Genomic DNA, 12,150 nt, shown 5'->3' with positions numbered 1-12,150 from the left:
TGTCCAGTCGACACAAATTTCAAAATAATGCTCTGTTCATTACAGCTAACCAAAAAATGTTTTGTAAACAACTTAAATGGCTTTAACTAAAGGAAATCCCTTCTCTTCTTCTCATTTCTAACACAAAAACACAACTAGACTATTGAACATGTGCATTGAGCTCTAACTGCCTTGAAAGTTCAATTTTCTAAATGTTATGTTTTACACCAAACCAATTAACTTTTTACATAAGTTAAATTATTTTTAAGCGGGCGACTAGATCATACAGCCAAAAATATTGTTTGACCATATCTTTTATGCTATAATTATATTATTACTTAATTATTTAAATGTTTTTATTCAAACGTCGAACGACTTTAGATGTCAGGGGCTATCGTTATATTTATATATAAATCTTTCGAGTGTTCGGTTTCTTTATTTTATGTACTTATGATTTTAATTTCATGATATTGTTTAAGCTGCAAGAGTATGTGCTCTTTCGCTTGCCTAAGCTAGCTTTCTCTCCTGTTGTTTTATTTATTTTATTTTAAAATTAAGGCTGCTTTTTATTGGAACAACTTAAATGGCTTTAACTAAAGAATATCACTTCTCTCTTTCTCATTTCTGACACAGTTTCGACCCCCAGTGCCGTGGGCCCCTACGACGCCGCGTCCATAACGAAAACCACCAGCAACTCGGCCTTCACGCCGATCAACTCCATGCCGCCGCACTTGAACTCGCTGAGCCACCACCCGATGGCCCAGCGCCCCTATCTCTACGATGCCATCAGCTTCCCGAACAAGAACGTGAACCAGAACAACGCCAACGCGTTCCCCAACCAGCTGATCTCGCTCCACCAGATCCGGAACTACGCCCACCAGCCGGCGGGTCTGATGGCGGGGGAGCACCTGCTGGGCGTGAGCGTGGGGCCTGGGAAGGAGAAGGGATAGCTAGGGGCCTACTTCTAAGTTGGTGTTCACCCATTGTTTGTCCAGCGGAGACGAGGCGTGCATTCCTGTACAGTATTAATTTGTAGTTAGTCGTAGTGCGTAACGGACATTTTGTAATTTTGGTAGATCTTATTTCGGTTAGGTTAAGGGTGTTCCCGCGCACGCGATAGGCGAACTGTAAATGGCCAACGATACGTACTCTAATTTGACCAACACCGTCCATACCTATGTTTACACACCAGAATCGCGACTAACTGGCTAGTAACCAATATAAATCCTGCGTTTACGAGTACACAAATTCTGTCCAGCAAAAGTTTCCCTATCGAGTAATTGGTTTTCTAGGACCTCGTCTATTGCCGCCTGTAAATATAATTGATAATGAATTTATTTTCGATGCACAAACGGATCTCGCAGTTTACATCAATGGCAGAAGTCAGAAGCTGCTTACTAAGCCGAAATATGTACATAGATAAATATCAACCTAAAGGAACTAACCGGCAAACGTAATTTACATCTAAATGCAAAAGTACACATATATTTGTTTAGGTGTATCGTATTTAATACAGACATTTCTGAGAGAACATTCTCAAGAAAAAAAGCACTAAGGGCAACATGAATTCAAGAAATCAAATGTGTTTACGACTATAGATGAAACTATGCGATAGGTAAAAACTATTTTGAAAGAATCTTTTCTAAGTATATGTTGGCAGTTGCGAAAACAGAATATGGAAAACAAAACCGAACAGAGATGTTGTATTACTTTTTGGAAAGACTGAAGTGATCAAAATTATCGAACCAGAGGAGGAATTAAATAAAAATCAAACATTTTAAAGAGCGTTTTTACCGCAGTTACTAAGCAAACTGAATGTGTCCTATAAAATTTCGTACTAATGGCAGAAACTAAACCTAAACGTAATTACGAGTATGACAACATCAAATGTAATGTATTATTAAATAACGTAATTCTAATTTTAATCTTAATCTAAAGTAAATTTAAACTAACCCATAGCTAGTGTTTAACTCCAGAATGCAATCTCAATGTAAAGACAAAACCGAAATGGAACACAAAACAAAATACCTACACTTAAGTGAATAGCAAAATGAACTCTGAACCACACACAGGCATTAAATAGAAATATTTGGGGTATTCAGATAGCTGAGCTAAATGATTATTGTTTTACCGTCTAACGATTACAGCAGGTTACCGTACGATTTCAATGGCTTAGATGTGCGAATACAAAGATAGTTCCCGACGGGGCTTCGATCGCTGAACGGCGTGGATACCCGCGGATATCCAGCTGAATATGCATACATACTTATATAATTGTCAATAGTAGATGTGTGTTCCTCAGTTGATGTAAATTGATTTCCGATTAACCACAAACTCAACCCGTAATAAAGTGAATTAAATGTTCTCCTTCGCCAGTGTCTGGAATGTGTTGTTTTGGATGGCCTGCATAACCGCTCTGGTAGAGCTCTGCTTATAATTTTCTTTAGCTCCCTTGAGTCAAGTGCCAATCGCCAGCGATAACACAATAGTAAATGCAACGAACGGCGGAAACATACTTGTACAGATTAAATGGTAATTACCCTTGCTTTATATAAAACTTTGAAAATTGTATAGCGTTTTAGGCTTCAAAATGGTTTATAAGGTAACTAAGATCTTCTTATTCATTATTACTGAATAGTGTTTCACAATTCATCTAAAGCCTGTTTTGCTTACGTTTTGTTCTCCTTAAAAACACATTTTCAACATAAATAGTTTTTATGTCAACTTTCGTGAAAACGTAAAGTACCATCTACTAAATGGATCTTTTTTGAATATAACTTAAATGCAGCATCGAATTTTAACAAATGAGTCGCCAGTTGACGCGTATTTTAAATAAAAAACACAACTAGAATATTAGACTTGTGCATTGAGGTCCAACGGCCTCAAAAGTTCAATTTTCTTAGTGTTATGTTTTATACCAAACCAATCGTCTTTTTACATAAGTTAAATTATTTTTAATAGGTCGACTAGATCATACAGCCGAAAATATTATTTGACCATATCTTCTGTGCTATAATTATATTATTACTTAATTATTTAAATGTTTTAATCAAACGTCGAACGACTTTAGATGTCAGTGGCTATCGTTATATTTATATTTAAATCTTTCGAGTGTTCGTTTTCTTTATTTTATGTACTAATGATTTTAATTTCATTGTATTGTTTTAGCTACAAGGGTTGTGCTTTTTCCAAAACTAGCTTTCTTGCCTGTTGTGTTATTAACATAACAAATTAAGGCTGCTTTTTATTGGCATTTAAAAGGTAATGCTACTGACAACACTTTGTATTAGGTGTCCCAAAAGCAATGCAACTGCAAATATATTTTATGGATGTCTTATACGTAATCTTACCGTACATGTTCCAACGAACATGTTGGGAGCTGTTAAGCGATCCGTAATCAAAGTGTTTCTTCCAAGCGAACCTGTTGGGAGCCAACATGTCGGATGCGACCCTAAACATGGGTAATGCCCCAGATTAGTGATCGTAATCATTCGGAAGCTTTTCCACAGGCAAACAGTCACTTGCCAGCCGTCTACACACTCAGACCAATTAAAAAACAGTGTTCTTTCAATCCTACAGTGAGTATTGACCGGTGAAGCCAGGAATTGAGATTGAGTGTGCAAATCGGATTGAAAATAAGTGTGCGTCAGATACAGATACTTTGGTTGTTTCTCGAATTTCTGCAAGTTCAGCTTGTGTTCGATTTCTTCAAGTTCAATGTTCTTCGATATTGGCAAATAGTCATCAATTGGACTCAATTTTCGTTGAAACTTGTGGCTGATTGCCAGAACTCACTCACTTTTAACCATTTTACCAGAGACAAAAAAGTTAGTTAATTGATTTGCAAGGTCAACGGTGCCAACTAAAGTGCCATCATCATCATCATCATCATCGTCGACGTCGTGATCGTTAGCGAATTGCAGTTCCGCAAATTCAACTAAATTGTTTTTACGACAGGCCTCATTTCATTCACGATGCATTGCCCCTCCAACATAAACATTGCATCTTGGCCGCTGCATCACGTCATTGTTTCTAGTTCTGTCGGTATAATTAAACTGCAACCACAGGCGGCCCACTCATCAGAGCACATATATGTAGAGCAGCATATATACATCTGGAATGCACTGCAGCAGCATCCAACTCGGATATTCCTGGAAGCCCCAGCCCCGAGATCGTATATACACATTTCTCAATTGCCAGATACGTTGCTGCGCATTTTACATGATATTTTGCAACACAAAAGCGGCGATTAAGCACATCTTGGTCCCCAAAACGGAAGCGTCGGATCCTGATAAGAGGCGGTGAGGCCAAGCCTGCGATAAGCAGAATGTGTCGTTGGGCAAGACTTGTACATTTACTTAGTCGAGCCATAGAACTAGGGCGACATCTTGAACTGATTAACGGGGCTCTATGGAAATTGGGTTTGAATTGGCTCTGTACTGTATATATAGCACTAAGGTCAGCTTTAATCAGGGATTCTCACATGCGTACATAAATAAAACTGCCACACTTATGTATTTTTGCTTTGGCGATGATTTCTTAAACGATTTTTGAAAAGCTTTGAACCAACATGTGTTCAACATGCCTACAACTTGCGTATACAAAATACGTTCTTTGCGGTTGCATTAGCGAGAAATCTATTTGCAGCCCTCAAAGGAAACGAAAAGCCAATATTTACAATTCTGAGATATCATCGATTACCTGGCCCCTTTTCAGTTTCTACTTCGTGCTGTTTCGAAAACTAAAGATCTATAAGCATCTTCCATCCACTCCATGACAACAAAGAAATAGCATTGTTTTCGATCTGTTTGGCACAGATCCATAAATTAACTTCCTCATAAAAGGAGAATTTCCGCATGTGTATCTGGGCGATTTATTTGCGATGACCTTTTGAACCCGGTGCAAGAGGCGGGCAAGATTTTGCGGCTTCTTCAATTGTTTTCAATGAGTTAAAGACGCCGCCGAGCTCATATCCTCCATCTCAATGTAAAAAGCACTTTATAAGGGTGAGTTACATGACTTCCCACCACTAAGTTTCCTGTGGGTAGAGAAACTTTTCCGGTGCTCTCAGAAAAACTTATTAGATCGCTTTCCATGAAAAGGCAGATTGTCCAAGGCCACAGCTTATCTCAAATTAAATTGGGGTTTACCGCGAAAAATTTTTAATGACCTATTTTATTTATATTTTCGTTGGTAGGCCAAAATATGTTGATTTAATTTGTAAGTGGGAAAATTTGCTAATTGCCATAGAATTATGTTGATATCAAATAATTAAATCTTGTAAGTGCGAAATGTGAGATACATTTTGGAAACTGTATATGAACGTAAAAACAGATTTTATATTTTAAGTATACTTTTTTAACATTAATCTATAATCTTTGCAGTCGAGATCGCCAGCAAGATGCGCTCTCTTTGGCTGCTGCTCGGCTTAGGGCTGCTGGCTTTGATCCAGGTCCAGGCCTCCTCGGAAGTTAACGAGCTGTTGGATGATCTCGACCTGTCCGATATCGACGAGAACGAGGAAGAGTTCCTGCGCCTGCTTGAGGAGAAGAACCAGGTGGGTTGCCCTTTATCAACGTGTGGTAGTTATACATTTACATAAATAACTAAATCCGATTTTCAGATCTCAGATGTGACGAGGGAGAACGAGATTGCCCACAAGCTTGCCGAGGTTCAGCACAATTTGCTCAATCCTGTTGTGGAGGAGGATCTCTGCGAGAGGATCCACTGCGGAGCCGGCCGCATCTGCCAGATGCACGACGAGAAGCCCCAGTGCGTGTGCATTCCGGAGTGTCCCGAGGAGTTGGACACCCGCCGCCTAGTGTGCACCAACACCAACGAGACCTGGCCATCGGATTGCTCCGTCTACCAGCAGCGCTGCTGGTGCGACAGTGACGAGCCCGGTTGCACCAAAAAGGACAACGCCCACATGCACATCGATTACTATGGAGCCTGCCACGAGCCGAGGTCTTGCGAGGGTGAGGATCTCAAGGACTTCCCCAGGCGCATGCGCGACTGGCTGTTCAACGTGATGCGGGATCTGGCCGAGCGCGATGAGCTGACCGAGCACTACATGCAGATGGAGCTGGAGGCGGAGACCAACAACTCCCGCCGCTGGGCGAACGCTGCGGTTTGGAAGTGGTGCGATCTCGACGGCGACACCGACCGCTCCGTCTCCCGACACGAGCTGTTCCCCATCCGTGCCCCGCTGGTCAGCCTGGAGCACTGCATCGCCCCATTCCTCGAATCATGCGACTCCAACAAGGACCATCGCATCACCCTGGTAGAGTGGGGTGCCTGCCTGGAGCTGGATCCTGAGGATCTCAAAGAGCGCTGCGACGACGTCCAGAGGGCCCAGCCACATCTTTTGGGCTAAACTGACACCCCTATACTCTTCTATAATGCATTAAGCAGTTTCTTCGTGCTTGCGAAAATGCCTACTTTAGAAAGTTTTTATCTTATATGCTCAGTGTTAAATGAAATAAAGGATAAAATCTTTAAAAAATCTGCGACTGGGAGAGACTTTTTCTTTGGGCATTTATATTTTAGTAGAGCTGCACAAATATTGTGAAGGGTTCTCTAATTAGCCAGACAAAGGAACGTAAAATCAAAAGTTTTGAATTACTGCTATAACACATTCTTAAAACTATTTCTTAATGGATCCATTAAATTCCCTTTCTTAAGCCCCTAAACTCTTAGGTAACACATTGTAATGTCTTCGGAATGTTTGAACTAAATAAATTTGCATTCAATTATTCTTCACAGCTAAAGTAGACGCTAAATAGGCAGACTCCTGGCATTTTTGGTCGGAAGCAACGAAAACTTAGAGCTGGAGATGCACAGACATAGATTAAACAATAAATTGGGAATGTTGTTTTATATAATACGTTTTATTACTGAAATTAACCATTTGATGTAGCTTACAGTTACTGTTACATATAATGTAGAATTATACACATCTCATATAATTTGGGTTCCTTTGCGAAAACTCATCGCATATGTATTGGTAATTATTGTTTTTCCATTAGACGAATTGAAGTTTTGATTGGACACGAATTGAAGTTGTATTTGCCGTTCTCCCGAATCGCTATGTATGCTCGTATATATCCTTATGGTTGCATGTAAGTAGTTATTCAATGAAATTTAATGCTCTAACACTCATTTTACAAAATATACGTTGAAGCGGGCTGATGTCTATATAGATCTGCTATAGTTCATAATGGTATTCAGTACACTCAGTATCAGTAAGTGGATAATGACTCGGTGTCGTCGGTAAGCTATGCTTTCTTGGGCTCCTTTATCCATTCCGTTTATAGGTAGTGCCGCTAGATACACCTGGAGTGCTTATTGCGATCTGTTTGAGCTATCGTGAGTGGTTATACTCTAAAGTATTTATTGGTAATTGATTCCTACTAATCTATGCTGCTTACATTATTGTATTGTGTTTGGTTTCTTCTCCGAATCAATGTTTTCTGACTTTTTCAATCGATTTGTGTGTGGTTTTGTAGCTTCTTGGTGCTAAGCATTCTGCTGCGTGTTCTCTCTAGATTCAATTTGGTTTAGTTTTATTTGTAGTTTTAGTTACTTTTATTTTAAGAGTACGTATAAAGTGTTAAGCAGTAAGCAATATATTTGCTTCCATCTGGACACACTTCAAGGGCTTTCGGAGTATGTAGCTTTGGTGTTTGGTATCCATTGAATCCATGGTATATTTTAATTCTTTACATTTAAACACAAATCATCCAAACAATACAAATCAAAGTGTACACAGACATTTGCTTAAGAGTTAGATATCATCGTAAATATTTTATACATATGCATGGTTAATAATGTATCTCTATGCGGAAATCAACTTGAGTTTTTCTTATGGTGGGCGCATTAAAAGGGACTTCATTGTTTGATATGAAAATCATACATGAATGTAAGTTACATAAAGCGTAGAAGTAAACTATTATACAGCAACAAAAATGATGTCGACTAAAAATATGTAAGTATATTTTTGTTCTTCGTTACATTTTTATATATCCAAACATCTTTATACTAAGATGTTTCCGAATTATCTTACACTTACATGCATTTTCAAGGTTCTAAACATTTTCTAATACATTTAATTTAGTTAGTTTTGGTAAATATTTTTCTTGCTTGTGGCGTAAGGCGCCATTTATCCCGCTTAGATGGTGCTCTAAATTCGACAGCAACTAAACGTTAAGACCGCAAGTGCTCTTCAAGAAATTAGATTTAATATAATCAAACTGTAGAAAAGTGGTTAAAAAATAGAAAATTATAGCTAAACGAGACAAAAACTCAAAATGGCAACGAGCTCATGCTGATGAACCGCGTGACTCCCGTTTCAGTTGCCGGGTTCCTGCTTCTCCCTCCTCCTCCTTATAAAGGGGCGCCTGCGCCCAGGTGGTAACATTCCCGGCCCTACTCATTCAGCTTGTGCCACTCGGCGATCTGGCGGCGGGGCGAGTTGCACACCTCGTTCCAGTGGTTCAAAGCGGTGCTGCCCGAGTTCGGTCCGCCCAGCTCCAACCGACCGATGACCTGCGGGAATGTCAAGCGTGTAATTATCGAGCTATTAGCATTAGGTCACCCAATACGACTTACCTCATTCTTGGTCACGCGATCCCAGTCGAGCAGCATCAACTCCAAAGACACACCCTCAAGACTGGCGCCAGTGCCCTGCAATTGAAAAAAGGTTTATTTGTTATATTCGTTTTTAAAAATAGCTGATTTTGAAAGTTTACATTTTAACAAACGTGAAATAATTTTTAACTATGTTTGTAGTAACCTCTTAAGATATTATAATTTTCATAAGAAAAAAACCTAATTTGTAGTATTGCCTAGTCAACATTTAAACGAAAGCCCGTCTTTTAGTTTAAGCCCTCTTTTCTAAAGCTATATTTAGGTTCACCTGCAATTAATTTTAAATCTTGCTAGTTTAAGTCTTAACCACTGGATGCTATTAAAAAGAAAAAAAGTTTTATAATAAAAAAAAATATCAATTCCATCAACGATAACCCAAGTTTGTTTGGAGACATGTATTTGTATGATATAGCCCTTTTTTTAGAAAAGCTTAAAACCATTAAAACTAGTATAAAATGCCCTATCAATGTATTACTCACCTCGGCGGCAGGAATATCGAACGCGAAGCTCTCGTTAAAGACAGGGCTCAGAGTGCGCTTCTTCACGTGCGTCTTCTTCTTGGCGATGCGTTGGCCATTGTAGAGGAGATAGATCTTGACATACGGATCGGCCAGACCGGTGACATCCATGCGGGGCAAGTTTCGAGCCTTGAGGAGCACCACAGTGAGGCGTCCGGCAGCCGGTTGCCAGCAGAGCGAGATCAGCAGTTCGCCGCGGCCCTGGGCTCGAATCTTCAGGCTGCGTGGCTGGATCTCCTTGCTGATAGACAGGGCCTCCTTGGAAATGTCCCCGATCTCGATGGAGGTCAGTGGGCATACCACCTCGCCGATAACATCGTCGCGCGAATACCGATCGAAGCTGAGGATCACAAAGTGCAGCGACATGTTCTGCAGGTCGTTCATGTTCAGGCCGTAGAAGGTGAAGTCCTCGTCGTAAACTGGGTTCCGTGTGTTGCGCACCACGCGGGTCTTGACCTTGTGCTGCTTGTCGGGCAGCAGCTGCAGCTTGACATACGGGTCGGTGGCCGCCTGGGTGCGCCCATTCATGCCGGTGGGGATGTCCCCAGTGCCGCCCGATCCCCCCTTGCAGGGCAGTCCGCGACAACGGATGATGGAGACCATCAGGGCGTTCCTCTCGGCCAAGTAGCGCAGCTTGAAGTAGATGGTGCCCAGCTTTCCGTACTGGTCGGTCACGGACAGCTCCTTTCCGTTGGTCAGCGCCTGGTCGTCCAGGGTGATGGTCACACTTCCATTGGCGATCGTCTCCACCGGCGAGTGGTGGAGGCTGTTGTGCAGCGAGTGCTTCATCCCGTTGCCATCGACCACGGTCAGTTGGTTTCCGTTCTGCTGCTCCGCGTGCTGGGGCGGTCCTTCGTCCTCCTCGCTGTACTTCACATTCGGCTGGGCGATCGGGGAGGTTGACTGATCCTGCATCGGCGACAGAAGACCCATCTGCTTGCCGCCCGTCGGCGAGGGCGACTTCTTCAGATAGTGCGGCGGCTGGCCGCTGGGCGATCGAACGGCGGTCGGTCGCCGGGTCGGCTGGAAGGGGAACGAGGCGTCGTGCTGGCTCTGCTTCTTGTTCCGGAGGCGCATCTGCCGGGCGCAGATGCAGGCCACCGATGAGAGGACAGCAGCCGCGGTGAGTCCCAGGATGGCGGGCACAACTGGAAAGTAGATAGATACCAAAATATTACAAAGAAAATCCTACTGCTTTTTAAGGTTGGTATCCTGCAATTAACCCTTCGTTCGCAGAAACAAAATAGACAAAAAAAAACACAAAAATCCCTAGTTTAACTATAATGTTTACCTTTTTTAAAATTAAATTAATATGTATGTAGCTCACATGTAGCTCAAATGAAGAAAAGAAATACCAAATGGTTAAAGTCAACTTTCTCAACAAGATTTTCTCTAAACATTTTCTTAAAATCTTGGAATGGTATAGAAAATAATTTTTAAATGTGGTAGTTATTAAAAATCTTAAGGTTAAAATTAAAATTTAGAAGGGTTAAAAACCTAAAACGAAAGACTAACCTCAACCTTCAATCAGAAATTAGTCACCGAAATGACGAAAGAAGAAGGAGGGACTCTCCTAAAACAGCTGTGAGTTGTTTGTAAACTTCTTTTGTCATGAAATGCAACCCACAAGAGCCTTGACATTCACTAATCCCTTAATAAGCCAAAACTTACACCCCACATTATGAGGCCTACATAACATTTTCGTGCTCATAAAAATGGCAACGAAGCCCTCATCAAATCCGACGCACACGAGTGGCGTACCACTTGCCCAGGCACAAAGACCCGAATTAATTATTCATTGCCACCAGAAAAGTTTGGGAAAAAGTTCCCCGCAACACTTTGAACCACTTGCTAATGAGCAAATTGGACAGATCAGCCACAAAGGTCGCATTTGGCCTGCAATATGTTACTTACTTGTGTCCATGACGCTGACATCTGGAATATACTCTTCAGCCATTTTTAATGGATTTGGCTTCGCCACTCTCAGCACGTTCCCTCTCGGTGTTCCTCGTAGCTGTGTGGAATAACAATTAGTCACGATATGTAAGTGAGGAGGAAAACTTTTGGTAACTGTCTTCGGATGTTTGCAACTTCTGTGGCACGTGAAAAATTTCGTACATCGATTTTGCGCACAAATGTATGCTAGAGGCTTTCCTTCGTGGGCAGCTGCTGCCCCTGTTCTGGCCAGGTTATGCTGACGGCTTGCTTTTGTTGTTATTTGCATTACTGAAGAGGCACACACTGGCTCAGGTTCTTGGGGAGAGCGGGAGAGTCCCGAGCACACATGAGCCATGGGGTCGCATGAATCATCAAAGCCCAGCACACACGCACACGAAGTTCGCTGGTTTTCCACTTCCACGGACAAGTTCAATGGGAAAACAAGACTTAAACAGGATTTTATTTACTATATTGCCTCTAGTTACTCTATCATAATGAACACTTTTACCACCACTTTGCAATTTTGTATCTATTGTTCTTTGCAACATCACAGCTTCCAGGCAATTACTTTGCAACAGCTTCTCTGAGTTCTTAAGTTTGTCTTTCTCACAACATAGAGCTTCTGTCTTGCTTGTTTAAATATAACACTATCTTACTTTTCTGTATCTAGACTTCACAGGTAATTTCCAGCAATTAAAATCTTTGCAATGCCCACGAAGTGTGGCACAGAATTCAACAACGCAGTTCCGCAACCGTTTGACTTTATTTTGCCAGTGGCTTCTTCGCCTGACTTGGAAATCGTTAAACCTGCGCAGGCGCACGAGGAAGTTAACAGCTTTTTGTGTGGGCTGGCTAACTGGGAACGGGGGTTGAAGGAACCTGTGACGTCTTAGCCGAAAGAAGGGTGACTCAAAAGGTTTCACAACACTGGAAAATAAGTAGAGGTAGTCGAAGATTTCATTTTATATATAAAATTACGATAATTTTTAGGAGCACTGAATAGGTTTTCGTTAAAATTTTTACCAACTACTTAGCGCACTCGCTTCCAACACCTGAAAGCTTCACT

General features: G+C 41.4%; 3 protein-coding genes across 12 annotated transcripts in view; 2 read left to right on the top strand and 1 right to left on the bottom strand.

Annotated features, from left to right (window-relative positions):
• LOC108027377 (zinc finger protein rotund) overlaps nucleotides 1-2,349 on the top strand; it is a 42,316-nt gene extending 39,967 nt beyond the window's left edge. For all 10 annotated transcript variants that reach the window (XM_044093025.2, XM_044093021.2, XM_044093024.2 and 7 more), the window contains one exon: nucleotides 613-2,349. In XM_044093025.2, coding sequence (XP_043948960.1) covers nucleotides 613-929 — 317 coding nt within the window. In that variant the 3' untranslated portion in view covers nucleotides 930-2,349. The remainder of the gene's footprint in view (nucleotides 1-612) is intronic.
• A 1,097-nt stretch (nucleotides 2,350-3,446) lies between these two features.
• Nucleotides 3,447-6,488, top strand: LOC108027403 (SPARC). Its single transcript, XM_017098841.3, has 3 exons — nucleotides 3,447-3,557; nucleotides 5,364-5,536; nucleotides 5,603-6,488. The coding sequence occupies exons 2-3, from the start codon at nucleotides 5,381-5,383 to the stop codon at nucleotides 6,353-6,355; spliced, it is 909 nt and encodes a 302-aa protein (XP_016954330.1). The 5' UTR covers nucleotides 3,447-3,557; nucleotides 5,364-5,380; the 3' UTR covers nucleotides 6,356-6,488.
• Nucleotides 6,489-6,848: 360 nt separating this feature from the next.
• On the bottom strand, nucleotides 6,849-11,917 carry LOC108027370 (synaptotagmin-4). Its single transcript, XM_050888864.1, has 5 exons — nucleotides 11,741-11,917; nucleotides 11,061-11,160; nucleotides 9,108-10,294; nucleotides 8,590-8,664; nucleotides 6,849-8,526 (listed from the first exon to the last, which is right to left on the bottom strand). The coding sequence occupies exons 2-5, from the start codon at nucleotides 11,101-11,103 to the stop codon at nucleotides 8,407-8,409; spliced, it is 1,425 nt and encodes a 474-aa protein (XP_050744821.1). The 5' UTR covers nucleotides 11,104-11,160; nucleotides 11,741-11,917; the 3' UTR covers nucleotides 6,849-8,406.
• Nucleotides 11,918-12,150: the final 233 nt, after the last annotated feature.

This window comes from Drosophila biarmipes, chromosome 3R (genome assembly GCF_025231255.1).
Source record: "Drosophila biarmipes strain raj3 chromosome 3R, RU_DBia_V1.1, whole genome shotgun sequence".
NCBI lineage: Eukaryota > Metazoa > Arthropoda > Insecta > Diptera > Drosophilidae > Drosophila > Drosophila biarmipes.
Note: the sequence above shows the minus strand (reverse complement) of the source record. Positions and strands in the feature narration are given on the sequence as shown.